General features: G+C 47.2%; 1 protein-coding gene across 1 annotated transcript in view; it reads left to right on the top strand.

Annotated features, from left to right (window-relative positions):
• Positions 1-25,676, top strand: part of VPS13C (vacuolar protein sorting 13 homolog C) — a 2,437,235-nt gene that overhangs the window by 1,945,590 nt on the left and 465,969 nt on the right. Inside the window, exon 74 of the mRNA XM_086955811.1 lies at positions 10,547-10,683. Within this exon, the coding sequence (XP_086811937.1) occupies positions 10,547-10,683 (137 nt within the window). The remainder of the gene's footprint in view (positions 1-10,546; positions 10,684-25,676) is intronic.

The following is a 25,676-nucleotide window of genomic DNA, read 5'->3' as shown; positions in this document are numbered from 1 at the left end:
TCGGCGACTCGGGCCCTTCTGCAGGAGTTCCTGTCAGCCATGGCACGTGTCTTCGGGCCACCCGGCCCTACCGGTGCACGTTCAGACCCGACTGGGGGTCCTCGTTCTTTAACGTCGCCGGCTCTGGCCCGATGTTGTCGACAACTTCAGTCTCGACGCTGCGAGACCCCCAGAGATCCATGCATGGATCCCTGTCCATGTCGGTTGGCCTGGTACAACCTCCACTGACGACGGCGCCGCCACCGGCGTCGGCCGTAACACTGGCCGACGCGGACCCTGGCCTCCTCCCCGACGTGGAGCCGGTGCCGAAAGGGTATCGACCAACGCCGATTCAGACGCTCTTTGGCAATTTCTTTCCCATTGTTCACCGACCTCCTTATGTTCCACCTGTTCGGCAGGCTGTGGAGGAAGGGGAGGACTGGGAGGGGTCTCAGGACCCTCTCACCGCACAATGCGAGTTAGACCCGGACTGGAATGAGGATCTGGGGAATGCAGGTGACCAGCATTATACTCCTGAACCTGGCTCACTGTCTCCTTCTACCGTGGCTACAGAGGAGGGTACTTCCTACTCCACCTCGAGCTCCCTACCGTGGCCGTCGGGGCTAACCTCCCTACTGTCGGCTGGCGTCTTCTTCTACGGAGATGCTGCTGCCCTTTAATGATGCACTCTTGGACGTTCTTCTGGGCACCTGGTCCAGGCCCAACACAGTGGCTCCTGTGGATAAAAACGTGGCCCGGTGCCATTGCCCGGCCCCGGGCAACCACGTTTTCCTCTCCCAACACCCTACCCATGAGAGTTTGGTTGTCCAAGTCTATGCGTCCCCGAGCGCGTACCCTTCCGCACCTCTGGACAGGGAATCCAAGATAGTGGAGCAGTTTGGGAAGAAGATTTTTTTTCTTCTGCCAGTTCAGGACTGCGGTCTGTAAACACTGCATGTCTCCTGGGCCGTTATTCTCATTCTGTGAGGGATACAGTTGCGCAGGTGCTGCCTCAGTGTCCTTTGGAGGCTCGGACAATACTCTCCCAAGCTAATGCTGAGGGAAGAGACTCAGCCAAATTCACGATCCGTTGTGGTCTCGACACTGCTGACTCACTGGGCAGGGCGATTTCCACAACAGTGGGCCTACGCTGCCACTCCTGGCTGAGAACAACTGGCTTTTCTGAGGATGTCCAGAACACATTGATGGACATGCCCTTTGATGGCACTTGCCTGTTTGACGATAAGGCGGATTGCGCTTTGGAGCTTTTTAAGGACTTGCGGGCTACGGCCATGTCCTTAGGCCTTTCGGTCACACACACTACTTCCGCTTCTGCTTTTCGCTCCTTCCATGGTTAAGGAAGGGGCGCCGAAACACTTTTGTTTCAGAGCCACAGGCCTGCACAGCAACAGTCTCAGCGCAGCCGCGGATGTGGGAGCTGCAGAGGTGGGTCACGGGGCCAGCGTGCCTGTCAGTCCACCATCCCCCCTGCTGCCACTGCCTCCAAACCTTCCTAGTCCAGTGTTTCAGACCCACCAGACACCAGTAGGTGGCAGGATTCGCCATCACCTCCACCACTGGCGCAACATCACATCAGATAGGTGGGTTCTGCAAGTTGCCCGAAAAGGTTACTCCCTCCCCTTCGAGACAACCCCATCCCCCCCACGCCCCAGCCACCACAGTACCACTGCATGTCAGGGATCACTTGGCACATCTCCAGCAGGAAGTTACGGCCCTCTTGGCCAAGGGGGCCATCAAACGTGTTTCGACACAAGAAGGAGGTCGTGGTTGTTACTCCCACTACTTCTTGGTTCCAAAGAAGGACAAAGGCCTGCGTCCCATCTTAAGGCCTTCGGAACGTCATTCGCTTTCTCCAGAAGAAGCAGTTCAAGATGCTCATACTTGCTCAGGTCTTTCTGTCCTCGACCCGCAAGACTGGATGGTAGCGTTAGACCTGCAGGACGTGTATTTCATGTCCCCGTCCTGTCAGCCCACTGGTGTCCCCTGCTGTTCACGGTAGGCCACGAGCACTTTTAGTTCACCGTGCTCCCTTTTGGCCTTACCAGTGCCCCACAGGTGCTCACAAAAGTGATGCCGGTGGTCGCAGATACCTGTGCAGATTAGGGGTTTCAGTCTTCTACTATCTCGACGACTGACTGCTGAAGGTGGGCTCGCCGAGGCAGTCATCTCCAATCTCCAGACTACGGCGGACCTCCAGCATTTGCTGGGGTTTTCCATCAACGTGCCAAAGTCGCACCTGATTTCCTCTCAGAAGCTTCTCTTCATCGGAGCGGTTCTGGATACGGTGCAGTTTCGGGTTTATCCTCCTGAACAGCGAGTCTGCGACATTTGGCTATGATTCGGATCTTTCAGCCCTTGTCCTGGGTTTTGGTCAAGACGACTTTGAGGCTGCTGGGACTTATGGCCTCCTGCATCCTGATGACCAACCATGCCAGATGCATATGCAGGCTCTGCAGTGGCACCTGAAGTTCTAGTGGGCGCAGCATCACTGCAACCTGTTCGACTATGTCCAGTTCTAGGAGGACACTACACAAAAATTGCATTGGTGGCTTACAAATCAGCATTGGGTCAGCGGCAGATCCCTCTGCCTTCTCCAGCCGGAGCACACAGTGGTGTCGGATGCGTCCCTCCTCGGATGGGGTGGCCACAGGGGAAAGGCAGAGATCGGAGGACTCTGGTCTCCGGGGGAGTCCTGGCTCCATATCAACCTTCTGGAGCTTCGGGCGATCCATCTTACGCTGAAAGCTTTCCTTCCCTCTGTCAAGGGGAGGGTGGTGCAAGTGTTCAAAGACAACACCACCCCCATGTGGTATTGCAACAAACAGGGCGGGGTAGGTTGTGGACCCTGTGTCAAGAGGCTCCGCGCCTCCGGACTTGGCTGGAACGTCAAGACATTTCCTTGACAGTTCAACACCTAGCAGGTTATTTGAACATCATGGCGGACGAACTCAGCCGCAGGTGCATGATGGATCACAAGTGGCATCTTCACTCGGAGGTGGCGCAAGGTCTCTTTCAACAGTGGGGAGAGCCTTGGTCCGATCTATTTGCCACCAAAGAGAATGAGCAATGTCATCACTTCTGCGCGTTGGAGTTTCCAAGGCGGCACTCGCTCAGCAACGCTTTTCGTCACGAGTGGAGCTGCAGTCTATTGTATGCTTTTTTCCCCTACACCACTTCTACCTAGAGTGCTGAAGAAGATCAGGCGTGGACTGGGCTCGAAGAGTTTGGTATCCCGAGCTACTCAGTATGAGCATGGATCCCCCGATCCGACTGCTTCTTCGGGAGGATCTTCTGTCGCAGCAACAGGTGACGGTCCTCCACCCGAACCTGTCTAGCCTCCACCTACAAGCGTGGAGATTGAGCGGCGACAGTTGATTCCATCTGACTTGCCTCATGAAGTCTGTGATATCATGATACCAGGCGTCCCTCCACAAAATCGGTATACGCCTGCAGGTGGAACAAATTTGTGGCATGGTGCACAGCAAAGGCTGTGGATCCCCTTTCTGCCCCTCTTTCAGAAGTCCTTTTGTTCCTTCTTTCTCTGGCCCAGCAGGGCTCTGCTCTGGACACTATTAAGGGCTATCTTGCTGCAATTTCGGCTTTTCTCAGGCTCCTTGATCAGCCCTCACTTTTCAAGGCCTCTGTTGTAAATAGACTTCTCAAGAGCGTTGCTCACCTTTTCCCTCCTATTCCGTTTGTAATGCCACAGTGGGACTTGAATCTGGTTCTTACCTATTTGATGTGCACTCCATTTGAGCCGCTTCACAACTGTCCTCTTTGTTTATTAACTTTGAAAACTGCTTTCCTGGTTGCCATCACCTCCGCTAGGCACATGAGTGAGCTCCAGGCTCCTTACTGTAAGCCTCCTATTCTGTCCGTTCATCCGGACAAGGTTGTGCTTCGCACTTGTCCTTCCTTCTTGCCAAAGGTTGTCACTGCCTTCCACATCAGCAGACTATCACCTTGCCCACTTTCTTTCCTCCTCCGCACCCTTCCAGAGAGGCTCCACCATCTGGACCCAAAACGTGCACTCTCATTTTACCTGAATCGCACGCAACAGTTCCGGGTGGATGACCAGCTCTTTGTTGGCTACGTAGGCACCAAGAAAGGCCGGGCTGTACACAAGAGGACTATAGCCCACTGGGTTGTCTTGTGTATCAAGGTCTGTTATTCTCTGGCTAAAAAGGAACCTCCGGTGGGGTTGCGCGCCCATTCTACCAGGGCGACAGCAGCTACTAGTGCTTTGGGATGTGAAGTCCCGCAGCAAGACACCTGTCAGGCAGCCACGTGGGCCTCACTGCATACTTTTACCAAGCATTATTGTCTTGACAGTCAAGTCCGGAGAGAAGGCTTCTTTGGCCGTTCTGTTCTCTGCGTGACTTTCTGGTGTGATCTTGGCAAGCTGACCCACCACCTGGGTTGATATTGCTGGGGTATCTATTCTAAGGTAAGGAATCTATCACTAACATGTCTCTTTCAGTTGCACAAGTTACTTACTTGTGTAACGATATATCTGTAGGAGACATTAGTTAGTGATAGATTCCATACCGCCCCACCCATCCTCCCCATTCTGGGAACTGATTTCTAGGGTTAAGGTCATCCTTTTAGGGCCCTAGTTTCAATGCACCAGTGGTCAGTATCTTGGATGGCTCTGCGTTCCTGGCGTGGAAAGTCGTGTACAGAACTAACGTCACCACGCTTGGGCGCGACTAAGTAGCTCCTGCTACGTCATCTCGGCGACTACGACTCCAACGACGGACAAGGAGCTGTATGATGACGCCTAGCAAAGTAAAACTTTACGGATATAGTCTGGTGCCTGGGGACATTCTAAGGTAAGGAATTTATCACTAACTAATGTCTCTTACAGATATATCGTTACACAAGTAAGTAACTTGTGCTTCTAGCCGCAGATTCCTTACCTTAGAATTTTACACTGCATCAGACTGGATCCGGATAGGTTTTGTGAGCAGTACCCCAGCGCCCTGGTAGGTGGCATCGTTCAGCTCCATGCAGCGTCATCCATGCCAGCAGTGACATTTGCAGTGCCTATTGTAGGTGTCACCACAGCACGCTGACATAATTTTTTTTCCTTCTTTGTCAGTCAGCGCAGATCTGGAGAAGTTACACCCAGTCACTTTGTGACTGACCTTTTTTGTCAAAGATTTCTGAGTATAAGAAGCTGGCTTTTATACCAAAAAGAGGTATTGTGTGCAGAGAGTCCAGTTGATACCCTGAGGTTTTACAGAAGCTAAAGAGACCTATTTATAAAAATAATACTTGGTTATATTTATTTTGTAGAACCACAGATATTCGTCTTGGTTAAATACGTTTTGCAATAAAAAGAATTTTCAATACCAAAAGTGGACACAGGCAATTTTCAGACTTTGGAATGTTAACCAATGGGAGGAAGAAAACATGCAGCATACAGATAGGTAACATTGACTTACAAGACCAGTCTTTAGGAGTTAAGGTCAGTATTGTGCAAGGTTCAGTTCAGCACCAACCATACACCACCAGCGGCACAGGGGCCGCCAGGTGCAGGTTGCAAATACGGTGTTGGGGGCCCAATACAACTCAATGAAGAATGGGGCAATCAGACAGAGGCTGCTTACAGGTAAAAGCGGCTTGTGGGGCCATTTTCCAGGAGTTCAAGCTAGCACTGGGTAGGGTCCGAAGCAGCACCAACACTACACCACCAGCGACCCAGGGGCTGCTGGGTGCAGGGTGCCAACACAGCGTCTGGAGAAAAGCCAAATCGGAATAGGGCTGCAGTCTCAGGCCAGGAGGCCGGTCGATGGAAACCAAACAGCTGGAGAGGTAATTTGCAATGCTCTGGGACGTAGAGACACCTTTGGTCATCTTCACCAAGGCCCATGGAAGACCAGTGCAGGGCATACTGGAGCAGGTCGTGGTTGAGGGGTTTACCGTGCAGACGTTGATGAGTCCTGAAGGGTTCAACCCATGATGGACTCGATCTCTGGAGTGCTGGGAAACCTCTCTGGGACTGGTGGGGCACTAGGACTCAGGTCGGAGGCATCAGGTGTCGAGTGGGAACCGGAAACAGGATTTCGCGTTTCTTCAGATCAAGAGACCTTTCCTTCAAGTTTGTTTCTTGTGAACAGGTCCGCTGTCATTTGCAGATCTTGATCTTTGTCGAAGACAGGCAGTGCTCCCAAGGTTTTGGAGGTTGCTGGGTTGCAGGACGAGTCGTCTTCTGTTGCAGGATCATCTAGACCTGCAGACAGGCTGGTAGGGCTGGGGCTGAGTCAGTAGTTCTCTGCAGTCTTCTCTGCTGGTGCGACTCTATGGTGTGCGGCTCTTTTTAGGTTGTCAGGAGCTGAAGTTCAGGCTCTTGGGGATGCCACCTAAACACTAGATTTAATGGTATTGCAATCAAATGACAGGTAGTGGTCAATGGGTCCCTTTCATGGGGTATCTACACCCTGTATTATGCATACCTCCTGTGGGAGGGAGACATAGACCTAGCCCTGATTGGATAAGTCCCACCATCTTCAATATGGTGGGCACTGAAAAGTGTATCTCACCTCGCCTCCATCACCTGAGAGGTGGAGTTGACGGAGGGTGATGGGGCACCCTTCTATTCTTGCTAAGTTTTCCCACCTGTCTTTCTGCCAGAAGGGGGTGGGGACAGGAGGGGGGTCTGCTCCTTCTAACAGGAAAGGCTGGGGTCCCGTTACAAAGGCGGCAAGGCCTTTGAAGCTCCCCATCACAGATGGCTCTTCCAGACCAGTGGGGAGGTGTGAACATCTCCACCCAGAAAAAAACATTGTTCTCGACCTCTGAGCGCGCAGGCACTCACCCCATGAGGTCAAAACACTGTCTGGTGGTAGCAGACTGGCTTAGGCCTGTCATTGACCAGACTAAGGGTTGGTATGTTTCACTGGACTCCTCTATCGGGTCAGCTGTGTGCAATATTAAATACATCTGATACAGTAATCAGTGCAGGTTTATTATGACGAGATGTTTGATGCCAAACATCCCATATTTAAGTGAATGACAAGTTATGACAAGTTTTCAGCCCAGGTACTTACTATGGCTTCTCTGATCACTTGCAATACCCAGGAAGTGATAAGGATATTGAAGGGACATATCTGCTCATGCAGATATGCCCTCACAGGAGATACAGTGCACCCTGTCTTAGGACTAAGGCCTGCTAGATGGGTGTCTTACCTATAGCAGTGTCTGTAGGCATGACACAGAAGGATGTGTTGGATGTCGATTCCTCAGTTTTATCTGCACTAAGACACCAACACTGCTTTGGCAGTGTGCAAGTGCTTGGTGAGGGGTCTCTTAGGCTGGCACAATTCATGCTGCAAACCTTATGGACCCCTCTAACCACAAGGCCCTTGATACCAGTGATACCTTTTACTAGGGGCTTATATGTGAACTAAAGGGCTACCAATTGTGGAAACAATAGGTACGGGTTAGGGAAGGAGATATGGCAGAGGGGACCTGGTTGGCAGAGACCCTGTGCACTTCCAGTTGAAATTACATAATTTTCCAGGCACAAAATGGGGACTAAACATGTCCGAAAGAGGCACTTTACTACATATTGTCTCCTGGTGTGGCAGGGATGTCCATGAGGAAGGCTTTGATGCCTGTCACCGACAAATGCTGGTGACAAATCCATACCTCATCTGCCTTTGGTGCCTCGAGAGCAACGAAAAACACTCCCCTAGAGCTTTATACACAAGTCCTACTGCCCTTGCATCCGTCAGATAAACACCTCACATCCATTCCCACATCATACCATGGGAATATTAATATCCCTGGAAGACAACCCTCTTAGAACTTTCAAAGTAGACAAGTAAAGAAAAAACCCCTTGGAATCAAATATAGCGCATACAAAACTATAGTTTTATTAAAAAGACAAGAATCAATATTATAAACAAGAGGAACACTCCTGCAACTCATAGATTCAAAGTCAGTTCAGTTCCTTATCATGCATTGTCTAAAAACCAAGCAGAAACATTCAATACAAAAATACATAAATAATAAAATAAAAATATGACAAAATCATAAATTCAATTTACATGAGGAAACCTATTTGACACAGCTTGTTTCAAACTCTGTGATGCCTTTCACCGGCATTTGCCTTTGGTGCCTCGAGTGCAACCACAAATCCTAGACCTGCATTGATTGTCACGCCATGTTCCCCAAGGCCATAAGAGAGAAGTCCTTCAAACTTCTTGCTGACCGATATGTGACGCGGCAACAGTCTCTTTACCGGTTGCGATGAAGGTCTCAGGATAGGTCGCCGAACCACTCCAGGCACTCATTCTCACAGTCGAAGTCGTCCAGGTATTATGGTGAGCCCCACAAATGGAAGAAGAGCATGATGTTGAAGAGTCTTCTACTTCACCTCATCCATCAGTCATCTGAATAGATGATTGAGCGCCTGCATTCAATGCCTTTCTCCACTGTTGAAAGTACGCCTAGGCCATCTCCACACCTCCGGAGTTTCAGGACCCGGAGCAACTCCCGCTCAACTCTGTGAATTTTATTAGGCTATGCACCTCATCTTTTGGCGGCCCTTTCCTGCTGGAGTGCCTTCATGCCCGTGGCTTCAGGGGGTGCCACTACTGTTCTTCCGCCGGCAGGTTTGCCCCCGGCACCAGTCAAGCCATTAAATCCTTCCCTAGTGTCAGCTCCACTACAGACGTCCCTAGTGCTACCAGCGCCCACCAACGGTGCACTCCACAAATTCATCCCCAACTCCGACGTTGAGCTGGATGGGTGTAGTCCTATGCCGACTGGATGCATTCCACCCAGATTGGCCCTTTGCCCTATTCCTTTGGGGTAGGAAATGGGAGGGGTCACTAGATCCTGATGAATACCTGCCCCTAGATGCCACTGAGAACTGGTGTGAGGATTTGGTGGATGTAAGTGGACTGGACACCTCCCCACATACTGGCTTGGTCTCTCCTCTTATCGTGTCTATGGAGGCGGCAGCTTCATTTGCTATGGTGGTGAGGAGGGTAGTCGAGGTCCCGGACCTTCAGCTGCCGTCAGTGGCTGTCAAGACAAAAGTCTCAATGCAGGTGCTTCAGCCAAGAGAGACCCCATCCAACCCACTTCTCCTGTTTAACGATCCTTCATCGGCGTCCTGCCCAGGGCCTGCTCCAAGCCCTGCTCAGGGCTCCTGTGAATAGGACAATTTCCCTTCACCATTGCCCTACTTCAAGGGACCCCAATTTCCTCACCCAGCACCCCCGCCCAGAGAACTTGGTGATCCAAACCTCCACTTCCAGAGTAAATCCTGGTGCATTTCTTTCCACTCCAGTGGATTGGGAATCCAAGTGCCTGGATACCTTGGCAAATAAGATGTTTACTTCTGCGAGCCTGGCACTGCTGCTGGTGAACACCATGCGCCTTTTGGACCGTTTCTCCCTTTTGCTCTAAGATTTTGTTGCACAGGTGCTGCCTACGGTCTCTTAGGAGACCCAAACCATACTTTCTCAAGCTGCTGATGGGAGAGGCGCAGCTAAGTTCACCATACACAGTAGGCTGGACATGCCCGACTCACCTGGCAGAGCAGTTTCATCATTGGTGTCCCTTAAGCACCATGCCTGGTTGGGAACCAATGGCTTTTTGGGGGATATCCTGACTTCGCTCCGAAGGTATGTAACTTTTGTTGAATGTGAAAGTATTACCAAGGTGTGATTAAAATGTAACATACAGTTTCTCAATTAACAGTTGATCAGGGAGTGCCATGATAGCTAACAGGACTCTTTGTGAAATAATGATTGCTCTCTTCCAGGGGTAGAGTAGCTACTGCTAATTTCCTGTGAAATCAGACAAGAGGCCACTTGATCTTCTCTCTAAACCTTGATAAAACATTGTTGCCTTCTCTCAGATACCACAGCCAAAGCATATGGTTTTAAATAACTGTCATACTACCGTCCAAATTTGTTTATGTTGCTTTTATTAGTTAATAATCTTTTGAAGATAAAGGCTCAATAGAGAGTAGAGTATTCAGTAGGAAACTAATTGACATACCATACCTTTGGTACAGTTAGTTGTCGGAAGATGTGGCTTAGGGCACAATATCAACTACACCTGATTGAACAACCCCAACTAGGATGAAGTTTGTCATGGGTTGCTTGTTTTTTGGTTCAAGGAAGACCTGGCCTGGCAGGTCAGGCTGGACTGCTCTTGTTGGAGCAGGGTCAATACTGATTTGCATATAGCTGATGGAAGTGGTATGGTGGGCAAGAGAACGATGGGTTAGAATGCTACCCCAATGATGGGCAATGGTGAGACTTATTGCAAGCATTCCACCTATCACCTTTAGTGTGTTAAATATAAGAAAGTTACCTGTGAAAGAAGAATTTTACAGTTTTGCAAAAAGGAGTAAGTAGACTTTGAGTTAACAGTAGCAAAATTATTTGTTTGAAAATTCAAGGACACTACAAACTGTACAGTAAGAACTCTATCATGCAGTTACAATATGAACCTCCCTCAGCTAATCTTTAATATAGTACATCATTTTACTGTCTACATTATATATATTTTCTTTTCTTAGCTGCACCTAAGCCTTTCTTTGGGCACTGGTGGAGAAGAATCAAGTAAAGAACAAGAACTGTTCGCAATCACTTCTGTCAATCTTCTGCTGAAAAGTATTGGTGCCACCTTAACTGACGTTGATGATCTGATCTTCAAGTGAGTTACTTTTAAGCATTTATTGTTTCTTAAATACCGTCTTCTGATGTTTTGTTTCCAGATTTGAACTTAACCATGAGCACCCAAAGACCAACTTATAACAGGAAGTCAGTTCAGTTCAGTTCAAATAACTTTATTTCGATTCCACAGAGAAATCATAAAAGTATACATCAATATATAAAAAAACACCAGCTACAATAAAATCACGGTACATATTTACATGATTCTACAATAAAACCACGGTACATATTTACATGAATCTGATTTTCATAAACATTCAATATCGGTTTCTAATCACAAGAGCTGATCTAATAAAGCTCAGTACAGCATTACAGATGTTTGCAGTTGACAAAGATAACAGGTATTCATATCCTTCTTTATAATAGCACGACCCAAGGGATAATAGTAATGGTCTAATAAAAATATTTCTTGGGACCTTATATAAAGTGCAAAAAAGAATAAGTTGCAGAGTGTTTTGCGACACCTTATTATTACAGGGGCAACAATGTAACTTATCACTCCATCCCCCCTGCTATGGAAATGCAAAGAGGAAGTGTAGAGTACCAAGGCGAAACCTTGTCAGATAGAAACGCCATTGCGTATTCATAATATATGATAAATAAAAGGGTCGCACTAGTTTGCCCCGGACACGTAATACATAATCACTATTCTTTAAGGAACCCAATTTAGAACTATAGGCATTCTTGATAGTTAACTTAGTATCCTTATTGATCATGCCAGGGTTTGTAAACATGTTGCCTAACCCAATCTTATAAAGGGTATCTCTGACATATCGAAGCCATGGGATTTCCCTATAGTACTCAAGTTTAAAGCAATCTTGTAGGATATCTTTTGTCAGTTTCAATTCCTCAGATTGCCAAACTTTAGACCATAATACTAATGGTGCTACGTGTATAATGTCACTTGCAAACTCAATACCAACCTCCCCGTGGCAAAAAATGTTTGATGTGCCCGATGGGACAGATAGGAGACGTTTAATAAATTTATTCTCCATAATCTGTAGCTTTTCACAGTTTTGTGACCCCCAGACACCAGCGCCCAAGGTCATAGCAGAAACACATTTAGCTTTATACAAAGATATTATTTCTGCTATACGTCGTTGTCCTAATTTACTGGCAAAGCGAAAAAGAGCTTCAATTGACTGTGTAACCTTTTGAGCCCGGGCTAATATCAAAGGTTCCCAGTTCAGTTTTTTATTAAAAAGGTTTCCCAAATAATTGAAGTTATCAACTTTCTCTATATTTGAATCCATCACCCTGTATTTGCAGATTTTAACACTTTTCGGACCGCAAGTCATGGCAAAAGATTTAGTAAAATTGACCCCAAGATCTAAATTTCCCATAAACATATCAAAGGCATTCAGACAAATCTGCATGCTATTGGGAGTAAGGGTCATTAGGACAGTGTCATCTGTATATGACAACATTGGAATTCTTTTGCCATTAATCTGAGGAAAATCAGCACCGGTTTCTAACAAAAAACTCTCTAGTCCGTTCGTATAAATCAGAAATAAAAAGGGGGCTAAAATACATCCCTGGCGGACACCTTCGGTAGATAATATAGGTCTAGTTTTCTCTCCCCCAGGGCCATATCTAATTCTCACCACTGTGGCATTGTGTAACAGGAAGTCACAAACCCAAGAACCGAGCATTGTATATTGAATAGGTTTCTGCTTCACTGGACATTTTATACATGGAGGCTGTTTGTTCAGCCAAGTTGAATTTGTAACTGAATGCAAAAATCCATGTGATAGTTTGCCAGTCAATATTTTACCAGGCATTTTTATCACCCTTCGTTGCCTGGGCATTAATAGTGATGCAGGTTTTTTTTAACTCTTTCTGCCTAAGTCTTATCGCTAAGCAGAAAGATCATCAGCTGAGAATCTAGTTCTTATTTGATGATGTCCCAAGTTAAATGCACACCTCTCTTTGATGGCATACATCCCTTTGCATCATAGTCCAACCTAACAGGAACAATAGACGCTTCCTTCTCTTTTTTTTTCCTTAGAAGATTTTTTAAGAATATGTTAGAAATCTTATGCATGTCCTGGCTATCTAGAGTAAAACAGTTTTTTAAAGTCTTACTGCAGAATAGAACTGTTGCTTTCAACACATTATAATGACAAATTCTGGATCGCCCCCCTCATAACATCATTGGTTTAGTTATAAAAATGCTAACGTTTCATTAGAAATGGAAATAGTGGTGTATCAAAATACTAATTTAATACTTTACAATCTCTCCCTCACTCACCAAACCTCCCATATTGTCACACCAAATAGTCTGCCTGTCCATAAACATAAGGAATGTAGCTTTTGAAAAATGCCTAACATAGTGCAATGTATTTATTTGATCATGTATAGTTTGTGTGTGATTGAATTCTGCCAATATATGGATAAGTCTTGTTCCAGTGTGACTCCCATCATTGTGCTTTCCGGAAGAGACTACTAACCTCAGATTTCTTAACTTAGATTTTTCCCCAGGTGTCCGACTGGATATGGAAAATCTTGAACAGTACCTCGGCGCCCCAGTAGGTAGCACTGACTGCTCCGTGTTGACCTCTTCTGCACCAGATGTGACATGTGTGGTGCCTATATAAGCACCACCCTAGTGCGCCAATATCAGTTCCTTTGTTTCCCTGCTAACAGTCGCGGATCAGGAGAGCTTCGTCAGTCACTTTTTGACCAACTTTTTCTTCACTTTTGCTGAGCCATCTTTCTCTAATTGTTTCCAGTGTGCTAGGGCATGTCCCCTCCAAAGCCTACAGGCTTTAAGCCTTGTGGGGACTGTCACAGACATATGTCTCTGACTTATGACCCACTTGATCTGGTCTGTGGGGCTTGGAGTCCAGCCAGATCTCCAAGTCTTGCTCCAACTGTCTCTGGAAAGCGATTTGGAAGAGGGCGATAAAGCTCCTCACAGCAGCGAAAGACTGATGGATTCGGTCCCACTGAGGATCTCAAGCCCACTCGTGGAGCTGTTCAATGACTGGTCATCTTTTTAATCCAAGTTGTTGTTCTCAAAGTCCAAGAAGAAGTCGTTGAAGCGTCGATCAACTTCGCCATGCCCTTCCAAGTCCTTGGAAGAAGCGGGGGTCCTCGTGACTCTGGGGCCAACTCCCACATGCCAACAGTGAATCCAGTTCTGACCCCTTCTCTGTACCCACCAGAGTTTCCTGGTGCCGGAACTACTCCTGCCCAACTTCAGGAGTATAATGCGGCCTTGGCCAGCATCTTTGGGCAACTGACTTCCTCTGGCATGCCTTCTTCTCCAAGGACCTGAGCGACATTCCACCCAGATTACGGGAATTAGGTCATAATGCCATTTGGACCCTTTGGATCCGTTCCCGGATCCAGACCGACTCTGGTCTCTAGCTCCATGCCAGCTCCAGGACTCTAGTCGGAGATTGGTCCCTTGATGCTGTTATTAGCATCACTAACACCGCACAACAATGATGACCCTATTGTTCTGTTGACTCCAAGACGACAACCCCATCCGTATTTGAGACTGGTGCAGCCTGTACCACAGCAGCCTTTAGGCTCAGATACGTTGCCCTATCCTTTCGGAGGCCTGAGTTTGAGGGCAAAGCAAAGTACGTGACCTTTCACCCCACTGATATCACTCATTTTTTCCCTGAGAATAACTGGTATGAGGGGTTGGGTGATGCCAGCTGGCTTGACACCTCTCCACCTGGTCCGGGCACTTATAAGAGTGTGTCATTCGGAGGGCATCTGAGGCCATCGATCCGAAGATCCAATCAGTGGCAGGTAAAATTGATGTTTTAACTGAGGTGCTTCAGTCGGGGCAAACCACTGTGCAGCCCCCATTCCCATTTAACAAAGCCATCGGATGTCCTCCTGATGGCCAGGTCCAAACCCAGCTAAGGTGTCCCAGTCAACTGTCAGTTTGACCCTGTGCCTGGGGAACCAACATTCCTCAACCAGCACCCCACCCCTGAGAATTTGGTGGTACAGGCTTCAACAGCCAGGGTCAACCCAAGGGCTTTTCCAACTTCGCTCCTAGATAGGAAGTCCAAAATAACTTAACTCCCCACCAACCTGCCATTACAGTTGGTTACTGCTTATCGTCTGGGCCGCTACACCCACGCTATGTTGGACTCGGTGGCCCGTGTGCTGCCAATAGTCCAAGGGGAAGCTCGGGGAATTTTCTCACAAAAGCTATGTTTGACGGCCGAAATGCATTGAAATTTGCCATTAATTCTGGATTGGACGCCACTGACTCAATTGACAGAGCATTGGGCTCTACAGTGGTTTTTAAGTGCCACCTTGGTTGCTGTCAACAGGCTTTTTGGTGGCTGTCCATGCAAGCCTTATGGACATGTCCTTCAATAGCCCTCACTTATTTTGCGACAAGGCAGATGCAGTGCTGGAGCGCTTTAAGGCTAGCTGTGTCATGGTATACTCATTGGGATTGACGGCTGCCCCTCACCAACCAAATTTCTCCTTTTGTACCTCCCGTGGGTACAGTAGGGGACTTCAGTCTCATCAATACAAATTGTACCCACAATGCCAGAAGGCTCCCAGCCTTTTCGTGTCCGTAGCAGAGGCTCCCGTAGACCTCGGAGACACCAGGGACACCATGCTTCCCAGTCCTCCACCACTCCCGTAGCCACCCACCCAGACCTCTATAGTGCACCCTCCTCAACGCACCACCATCTAGTAGAATGCTGAATCTGGCACTTTTCACTGAAGTGACATACTACCAGACAAGTGGTTGTTGCAGATTATTGGCAGAGTTACACCTTTCCATTCCTCGAAACCCGCCACCTCCCTTACAATGGCTGTCGGAGGACCAGCTGTTCTTCTTACGCCAGGAGGTTCAGGCTTTGTTGGCCAAACGAGTTATTGAGAGGGTTCCAACACCAGAAGTAGATAGTGGTTGCTACTTCTCCTATTTTCTGGTTGTAAAAAAGGACAAAGGCCTCTGTCTTAGTCTAGATCTATGCCCTCTCAAAGTCTTTGTGAGAAAAGATAAGTTCAAGATGCTCCCCCTTGCCAAAGTCCTGTCTGCCCAGGAGACTGTATGGTAGCGTAGGACCTGCAGGATGCTTATTTTCTTGTCCCTGTCTTGCAGGCTCACACACCTTGCAGTTCACTATGGTCTTGGAGCATTTCCAGTTTGCTGTGCTCCCCTTTGGCCTCACCATTGTGGCTAGGGTGTTGGTATTGGTGTTGCTGATCCTCCTCGGAGGTTGGGGTGCCAGTTTTCCAATACCTCAACGACTGTATGCTGAAGACAGGCTCACCCCAGGCATTCTTACCCACTTCCACACTACAGCAAGCCATCTTCATTCATTTAGGTTCACTATCAACATGTTAAACTCACACTTGACGCCTTCTCAAATGCCTTCTTTTATTGAGCCATTCTGGGCACTTTCAGGTTTCAGTCCAGGACATTCGGGCTATGATCCCAATGTTTCAGCCTTGGTCCTGGATCCCTGAGAAACTGACTCTGTGGCAGTAGGGACTGATTGCCTCCTGCATCCTGCTGGTGAAGCACACTATGCGGCATATGCTGGCTCTGCAGTGGGATATGAAGTCCCAGTGGATACAGCATATGTGGAATCTCTCCAATTTCGGAGGAGACTGCAAGTGATTTATAGTGGTGGTACTGAATCATTACCTGGTCAGCGGCAGATCCATCGCCCTTCCCCTTTCAGAGATGTCTGTGGTGACTGATGCATCACTTCTGAGATGGAGGGGCCACCAGTGAGAAGGGGAGATCAGAGAGTTCTGGCCTCTGATGGAGGCCCGGCTCAACTTCAACCTGATGGAGTTGCAGGCTAACCGTTTGATGTTGAAAGCCTTCTGCCATCCATCAAAGGGAGGCTGGTAAAAGTGTTCACGTACAACACCACAGTCATGTGGTACTGCAATAAGCAGGGCTGGGTGGGTCGTGGACCCAGTGTCAAGAGGCCCTGTGCCTTTGTACGAGGCTGGAATGCAGGATATCTTCTTGGTCATGTAACACATGGCAGGATCTCAGAATGCCAGGGCAGACAAACTCAGCCGTTGATGCCTTGTGGACCATGAATGGGGTAGGTGGTGCAAGGTGTTTTACATGAATAGAGAGATCCTTGTCTCAGTCTATTCGCCACTGCCGAGATCATGAATTGTCAGTTGTTCTGCACATTGGAGTTTCCAAAGCCGCTGTTGTTCAGAAACTTGTTCTACTTGGAGTGGGACTCAGGATTCCTGTACGCTTTCTTCCCCAAGTTCTCAAAAAGATCAGGACTCACCGGGCCCAAGTCATTCTAGTTGCTCCAGATTGGGCACAGAGAGAGTCCCGAACTCCTGGACATGCACAACTGTTTGCCCGCCAGATTGCCTCTTTGGGAGGAACTCCCGTCACAGAAGCAGGGCAGTATCCTACTCCGAAACTGTGCACGCTGTATCTTAATGCTTGGAGATTGAGCAGCGACAGCTGAGTGTTTTCAATTTTCCTTCCAAAGTTGTTGATGTTATTCTGTAACCAGGCATCCCTTGATGTATGCCTGCCATTGGGACAAGTTTGGGGCTTGGTGTTCAGACAAGCATTTTGAGCCACTTCATGCAAAACTGTCTGAGGTGTTACTGTTTGTGTATTCATTGGCCTGGCAATGTCTTGTGCTGAGCATTGTTAAGAGGTATTTGTTGGCTATTTCTGCAGTTGCAGCATCAGCCTTCCCTTTTTAAGTCATCCGTTATGATTTGTTTCTTCAAAGGTTTGTAGCACGTTTCCACCTTCTCTTTCATAATGCCTCAGTGGAACTTGAATTTGGTTTTAACCTATCTGATGTATTCTCCCTTTGAAACCATGCATACCGGTCTTCTCAGGCTTCTTGTTGTTAAGGTGGTCTTCTTGGTGTCCATTAAAATGGCTCAGAGGGTGTGCAAGCTTCAGGCCTTCTCGGTTCACCCACCATATACTATTTTCTACCAGGGCAAACTGTTTCTTCGAACATGTGCTTCCTAAGGTGGTGACTCCCTTTTGTGTTGGTCAATCTTACTTCTGATATTCTTTGCTCCCCCTCAAACATCTAAGGAGGAGGAAGAGAAGCTGTATTGTTTGCATCCAAAGAGAGCTCTTAGTTATTATTCTGATCGTACAAAGGAACACCGACTGGATGATCAGCTTTTCATTGGACTCACCAGAGCAAAGACGGGCAAGACAGTGGAGAAGAGGATCATCAATTGATGTATTGTGTTCTGCATAAATATCTGCTACATGTTCTTGAAAAAGCAGCCCTCAGAAGTCATGAGGGCTCACTCCCGGATCATATTTCTAAAAGTCGATGGGTAAGCCGTTCGAAGCAATTTCTTCATGAGTAAAACATAATGATGTATTAAAGTGTGATACATTTTTATTTGATGTACTGTCTTTTGAATATAGATTGTTAACATGAGATTTCCATTTCCCACAAGAGATGTAATAGTCATTTGGTACTTTAAGTATGACTGAACCTTGGGGTGCCTGGCCTGGCCTGACGCTGATGGAGTAAGGAGCTTTAGCCCATGCTCCAGTCGACGATCCCCATCCAGTGCTTTACTGACACAATTGAGGGGTCCTGAGGCAAGCAAAAAGAGGGACCAGACCCCCACTAGTGTGCGGACATTTATACACTGGTAGCGGCGGGCTGTAGGAGTGAAGAGAACCGCTCCTCCGGACCGAAAAGCAGAGCCGCATAGAGAGACAGGATGGCGCTTGCGATGGTTGACTAACGCGATCTAAGTGACCCCGGGACACCGAGGACCCCTGATTAGGAATTGACGGAGAGGGGCAATGGGTGACCCTGAGCCCCCGGAGGACTGAGCGGGGGTGCTGGCTTTGTGGTCCGGCTTCTCCCCCACCGGAATAAGTCTGCTGACTGAAACTGGCAGCCTCAGACCGAATGGCTGAGGCACATAGAGAGGGAGGGGACTGATGCTGGCGGACCTGTGAGAGACTGATGGGTGCTTTGGACCCCCCAGAAGGTAGAGCAGAGGGCTGAGCCTTGACGTCTGGACATCTCCCTTAGAAGCGGAGGGGGCCCCTAGACACCGGAGGCCGAGGCCTGAAACTCAGCCGCAAGGGAGGCGACACCTGACTGCGCCTCATTGCTCAGAAAGAGTCTGCTGCTGGGGCCTTGGGATATGAAAGGGGCCGACGAGCGGTTTGGCCTCGGAAACACCGTACAGAAGGTGAGCCTTGCTATGTAGGCAAGCTCCTGGGGATACAGGAGGATGCACGACCGGAAAGCCTTAGGCCTGGTCTTGAGCTGCGAGCACCCAGCTGTGCCACTCAGAGATGCAGGAGACTCCTACTTGGGCCCGAGGACTAAAAATAGACAGGCGCGACACCCCGCAAGGAGAATCCAGATACGGGGGGTGTGAGATTGGGGAAGGAGAAGAACAAGCGTTGATGGCAGCCTTACTTGGGGTGGCAAATTCCACACCATGAGGATGGATGATAACTAACCGCATAACAGGACAGAGGAAGAAGGCAAGTGCCGGGCAGTGCAGAATGGTGTTGAACGGAAGTGACTCCCCCACCCCCGCCAGTGAGTACGGTACAGCAGAGTAGTGGCGCACACATGGCGGAACCAGGCACGGCCCAGAAAGTTAACCGAAGCCCCGCAAGAGAGGGGGGTGCACATAGGAGAAACGAGAGGAGGAGCGGGAGAGTTAAATAATTAAGGCCCAGACCTCCATTGCTGAGACTCTCAGGAGCTAGGACTCAACAAGACCTGAGGAACACTACATCAACAGGAAAGAAGAGAGGAGCCAATGCACTCCTGCCCTCACTGGATATACAGGAGCCCTCTCGGGCTCTCCACATTATTAGCGAGACCCCCGAAGCGGCGACGGACATCGCAGTCATAGCACCACGTTGAACCTAGACCCCAAACTGGCCCGGGCTGCGAGCCGAGAGAGCGCAATGAGAAGAGTCAGGAGACTCAATAGGAGAAACCTGCACAGATAAAGAGGAGCCACCATGGGGAAGGTGTCCAGGAGAAAAGATCTAGAACATGGACAAGCGGTTACACACTCTAGGGCTCAGAGCGGAAGACTCCGAAAACAGGGCAAGGTGCAATAACCTGCAAATTGTTGGCATCCAGGAAAAATCGAGGGGGCTAACATGGTTGCATACCTAGAATACTGCATCCACACCCAGGTGGCAAAAGAAGAACTCTCTTCTTACATTGCCCAAGAGCGAGCACATAGAGTACCAGCTAAGGCCCCCCTGCATGGGGGACCCCCAAGACCAGTGGTGGCATGCCTACTATTTTACGAAGACAGAGAACACGTGCTAGGCCAAGCCCGACTGAAGGGCTAACTGGCAGTGGACAATAGCACAGTTCGAATCTTCCCGGATTTCTCTTGAGCGGTCCAGAAACAGAGGGCATCCTACGTGGCTGCCAAAAAGAAACTGCACCAGATAGGCATACAATACTCAATAATGTTCCCAACTAAACTGAGAGTGGCCACAACTGAGGGGACACAATTCTTTAATACACCACAGGAGGAATGGGACTGGATTGATCAACAGGCACCACAGGAGCAGGGCATCTCCAGACAGGACAAGGGAGAAAGGGGGCTGGACAGCCAAAGAGAGAGAGAGGAGGAAAAGCTGCGGGTGCCCCATCTGAAGCGGAGATGCAACGAGAAAGAGACAGAGTGGTGGCGGCAATGGCATCTCTCACCACCCCTGGGAGGCGAGAAACTGCCTCAATGTCTGGGGAGGACTCAAGAGACTCGGACCAAAGCCCCAGCACAGTGGGGAGAGCCAGCCAAGAACTCCCGACGGTAACTCCCAGATTGGCAGATGACATCATATGAATGCTGGTGGCCATGCACATATAGCAGGGAAGTGATAAGTATGGGGGGGGAGTACATCAGAAGGACATTGATACATCGGGAATGTTTAGGCTCGGGACCCGGGCTAGCACCTTGTACTATGAGAACACTGGACTGCAGGGTAGTCCGAAGGGGTGAGAGGGCACTGCTCCTCTCCGGTCTGAGCGCCTGGACTGACCCCCCCCCCCCCCCCCCTGGGTCTTAACCTCTGTTAGTTGTTGCACACATGCCCAAAGTTTGAATGGGGGAGAGTTTCTCACTTGTGTTGGGGAGGGGGAGTTACAGGGGTTATCAAGTTTTAAGTTGGGGACACTGCAGGGAGCTTAAGTTAGACTATAAAAGGCTGAACTCCACGGAAGACCGCACAACCTGTTGTGAATGTATCTAGGACCCTAATTAAATATTCCCGATTCATGCCCTTATGCGGTTATAACAAATCATATCCTTATAAAGGCATAAGAATCATATCCATATTTAGTCATAGCCAATGCAGTCCAAATACGGCAAGGCTACTCCCATGGACTCCTAGAAAGTACAACGCGTTCTTAAACAAACCAAGCCTCCAGCAGCCCGGGAATTCCCCCTGCTTTTGTTTTGATTTGTCCTAGAACTCCTGAGAGTCCTGAAAGAATTGCCAGTTCTTAGTGACAGTTCCTAGTGACGTCTTATGTCCAACCTTACGTCAAACACGGCACCTTCCAGGTTTAAATATACCAGCATTTGCCTTAAGCAACAAACACTGTGGTTTGGAGCAGAGTGGCTATCTACTTATCCAAAGCCCAGCTGATGCGAGTGCCGAAGGAAGCCGACCCTCCCATTGATGCACAGAGAGAGACTCTGTCTTTTCTCCTGCCGAGAAATCCAGCTCCAGTGTTTCCAGTCACCCTCGCGGGTTACTGGCAGATCGAGTCCTGAGAACGAGATACAAGACCTCCTTCATTCTAAAACCAAGGTACGGAGCTGATTAGATCCTTAGAGAATTCTTGATTAAGATTCTTGGCAAAAACTAACTTAACTTAAACTGCAGCTCACTTACTCCTTCCCACGTACTAGGCTTAGGTTAGGTACACCGGGGTAGGCGTATCTTAGAAGCACCAGTTGAGTACGTTTAGTACACTTTTATCATTGTATGTAATTGTATATATTTTAACCATTTTAAGTATCATATGGCTCAGAAACCATATCAATTCTTTTACAGTATTATTTCATAATACTCCTTTTACTGTAAGCACTTTACTTTATGATAAGTATTGCAATTGTGGCAATTCATTTCTCTTGCATGAGAAAGGAGACTGCTCAATAAATAACAACTTTTATTGAAAACGCTTGTCTCTCTATTTCTCTGCACTCTGGTGAAACTAAGCATGCACGATCGACTGAGTGAAATAGCTATCTATTGTTTTCACACAACTCTGGAGATACTCCTTATTCTGGGGGGAGCAAAGTTGTCATGTTTATGCGGTTGTCAGAAACTAATCCCTTCTTGTCTAATCAGGAAAGTTAACTCCTTCCTGTTCATTCGAGAAAGTTTGTAGTGACCTCTGAGCTAGCTGGCATACCTAATTAAGTCTAACATATTCAGTAGAGACCCAGTCGACCTCAGTCCTACGTCTAAACTACCGTTTATGTTATTCCAAAGGGCAGAGCCTATTGGTAATATAGGAACTACACTACATGGCGCCAAACGTTTGGTAAGGCGATTATCTAACACAAGAACTAGAGTAACTCAGTCGTGCTTTTCACACAGACCCTTTTTCCCGTAAAAATTTCATTAGACGTCCGGAGTGGGTAAAAGGTTAATATCCGCCAAAACTTAGTAGGAAGGGATTCCTATGTATTAGTTTTTGGTTTAGTCAACGTTGAAGGATACAGTGTTCCAAAATATTGTGCACCTAATCTTTGTTCCCTCAAAACATACTCTGCAAACATTCTGTCAGCAAAATGCCAGACAGTGACAAAGAAAGAGATGCTTTGGCAGCTCAACTCTTAGCGGATGACACAGTTATCCAAAATGACTACCCGAATGCTATAATCATCCCGGTCAATATAAGAAAAACTATAACTATGAAACTTATAGAAAATGGAGTATCATCAAGAGTTGGTACAGTCATATTTGTGGTAGAGGCCCATGAATATCGGCAGACAGAGATATTCTATTCCTGGATACATTTTCCAGCAGCACATGCTGTGACAGGCGAGTTCCACTACTACAAAATAGAGGAATCTCCAGAGGAATACGCCCCCTTCGAGGACGTTGAAATTCCACCAACATACCAAGAGCACCTGCTCTGGTTTAATGGCACCCTAAAACATCAAAATCACATTACCAGGCTCGGTCCACTAGGAAGACCAGGAGCCACATGGCCGGTTCTAGCCAGCTACACACCACACCCCGACATTGAAAGAGCAATGTCAGACCGAGAACTTTTAGTTCAGTTAAAACAACTAATTAAAATACATAGACAATTGGTCCAATATGTCATGCGGACTTCAACAGTCCAACCTGCAATTAAAATTCCACAAAACACCCCTCAACAGGGTAACACAAATAAAATTACACCACAGAATATACAATCATGTCTAGGTAAAACACCCGCAAAACGGGAACAAATTCCATTCTGGTTAGCTCAAAAAATCACTCAAATAGAGCCAGTATTTCCTGATACTACCCCTCACGAAAAACACAGAATTCTGACTATCTGTCTCCCAATGGGGATCGCACCACATGTGGAGGACTGTGACACTTGGGACACAGTCTTTGCTTCTATCTACACAAAAACACATGGTGTTCCGTCTATGGCGGTTATACCAGACGTACTAAGACAGATTCAAAATGAATACGGTCCAGAACCAGCTTTAACTCTAGCTATGAAATTACTGAAAGACTTTAAGCAGGTCTCGGCTATATTACTAGCCAGCATAAATGGAGAAGCAGCATCTGTGGCGATCCGCCAAAAATTGAAAGAAACAGATATAGCAGACCAACTATTTGAACTTGCCAGAATAATTGAAAAATCCTATGAAGAATTAGCTAGAGATAGTTTGGGTGGATAACCAGTAAAACCCCAAATAAATGAAAATCCTGAAAAGACTTTAATTTAAAATAATTTAATTACTCAAAAGAAGAAGTGGGAGGGTAACAAACAAACCTCTCCCAGAGAAAAACAGTTTTAGACCAGAGGAAGGTCTCCCCAACGAAGAGAGAGATCTCCGGAAGGGAGGGGGGGGGGCAAGTCTCCACAATGGGAGCCCTCTGAAAAAAGATACAACCTTAGAAATAGGGACAATTTGAGAAGACCTGATAGATATCAAGATATTGATACACGTCCGTCTCGATCTTTTCAGACTTCCTCAAAGAAATCGGAAAGAAGAGGACGGTCAGAACATAAAGAAGAGCACGTCAAGTCCAAAAACATGGAACCTGCTCATCAAAGTAAAAAAATTAAAATTTCCGAGAAAGAAGGTAGCCAGTATTAAAATAAAACATGCTGAGAATTCTGAGGAGACAACTGAAAAACGGAGAGTGGGCCCAGACAATGCTAGACAGCGCAGCAGAAGTGACCATAGCTCGCAAGATCCTGATGAATCTTCTGGAGACAGTGGACACGAATATACACATTTAAGTGGAAACTGCAGACACCCGAGTTAGCGTGCCTCATAAACTATATGAAATAACATTACGTATAGAGGGAGATAAAACGAGTAAAATAAAAGGTCTCTTTTGGGAGAATCTATCTAAAGGCTACGATATCCTTCCAGCAGAGAAAGACTGGCCACCAGAGTTTGTCAGGGAGTACCCACATGGCGAAGAAATGATTATGCCTGCCTTCTCAAATCACATTCCAATTCATAAAAAATACACATTTGCGAAAAAATTAGCAGTGGCCCAAGCCCCTGCATTATATAAAAATCATGTAGGATGGGACGAGGATTCTCCTCACCATAAAATCCAGTTAAAAAATCAACCTTCTGCACAGAGGCAGTATCCTGTTAAGCAAGAAGCTAAAAAACAAGTCAGAGAAATTTTAGACCAACTTGAATATCAGGGGGTGATTGAAACATGCACCTCACAAATGAACAATCCTTTGTTTCCTGTCTCCAAGCCAGACGATTCATATCGTCTAGTTTTGGACTACAGACACCTAAACTCCTGCTGTAAATTGTTTGCAGTACAAAACTCACACAGTGCAGCACTAATGAATAACATTGTGCGCAAAAAATATAAAACAACATTAGATATTTCAAATGGTTTCTTCTGTCAAAATATAGCACCTGAAAGCAGATAATTAACTGCTTTCTGCAGCAGGGGGACACAAAAACAATGTTGTCGTCTCCCACAGGGATTCATGAACAGCCCAGGGTTATTTTCAGCCAGGGTAACAGAGTTACTACAGATATATGATGATGAGGCATTATCTTATGTCGATGATATCTATCTTACAGACGATGACCTGGAGACACACTTGAAAAGAGTGAACACCATAATACTTGGCTTCGCATCTGAAGGGTTCAAATTTAACTTTAAAAAGTCACTAATTGCCCATCTAACTGTCCTATTTTTAGGATATGAATTATCAAGTGAAGGCAAAAGCCTAGCAGACAACTTCTTAGAGAAGTGTGCAGTACTGCAAATTCCAAAAACGCAAAAAAACTTACAATCAATTCTAGGTTTCCTGAATTTCGGAAGAACATACACCCTTAATTATGCAGATGGTTAAACCTCTCTACGAATTAATAAAACCTGATTTCAAACCAATTAATTGGACTCAGAAACACACAGAAATGTTAGGATCATTACAAACAGACATGTTAACTGAAACAAAACTGCAAAGGAACGCAACCTTGTAATCCGAGTCATCCCAGTAAGATGCGGATTCACATACCTGACCTCTAATGAGGGAGAAACTGTACCAATAGCTTACAAATCACACTTGTATACACAAGCTGAAATGAAATTCAGTTCTACTGAAAAAATTCTAACTGCGGTTCAAACTGCTGTAGCAAAAGAAAGAGCCCTAGCCCAAGGGAAGAGAATATCTGTTTTAACAGCAGTAACTTGAGGCAGTAACAAGACCAGGCATTCCAAATGCTATAGCTCTAGATCCAAAATGGATACAATGGGAAAATTCTCTTTCTACA

Source organism: Lissotriton vulgaris, chromosome 2_1 (genome assembly GCF_964263255.1).
Source record: "Lissotriton vulgaris chromosome 2_1, aLisVul1.2, whole genome shotgun sequence".
Taxonomy (NCBI): domain Eukaryota; kingdom Metazoa; phylum Chordata; class Amphibia; order Caudata; family Salamandridae; genus Lissotriton; species Lissotriton vulgaris.
The sequence above is the reverse complement of the archived record's forward strand: the minus strand, read 5'-3'. Positions and strand labels throughout refer to the sequence as shown.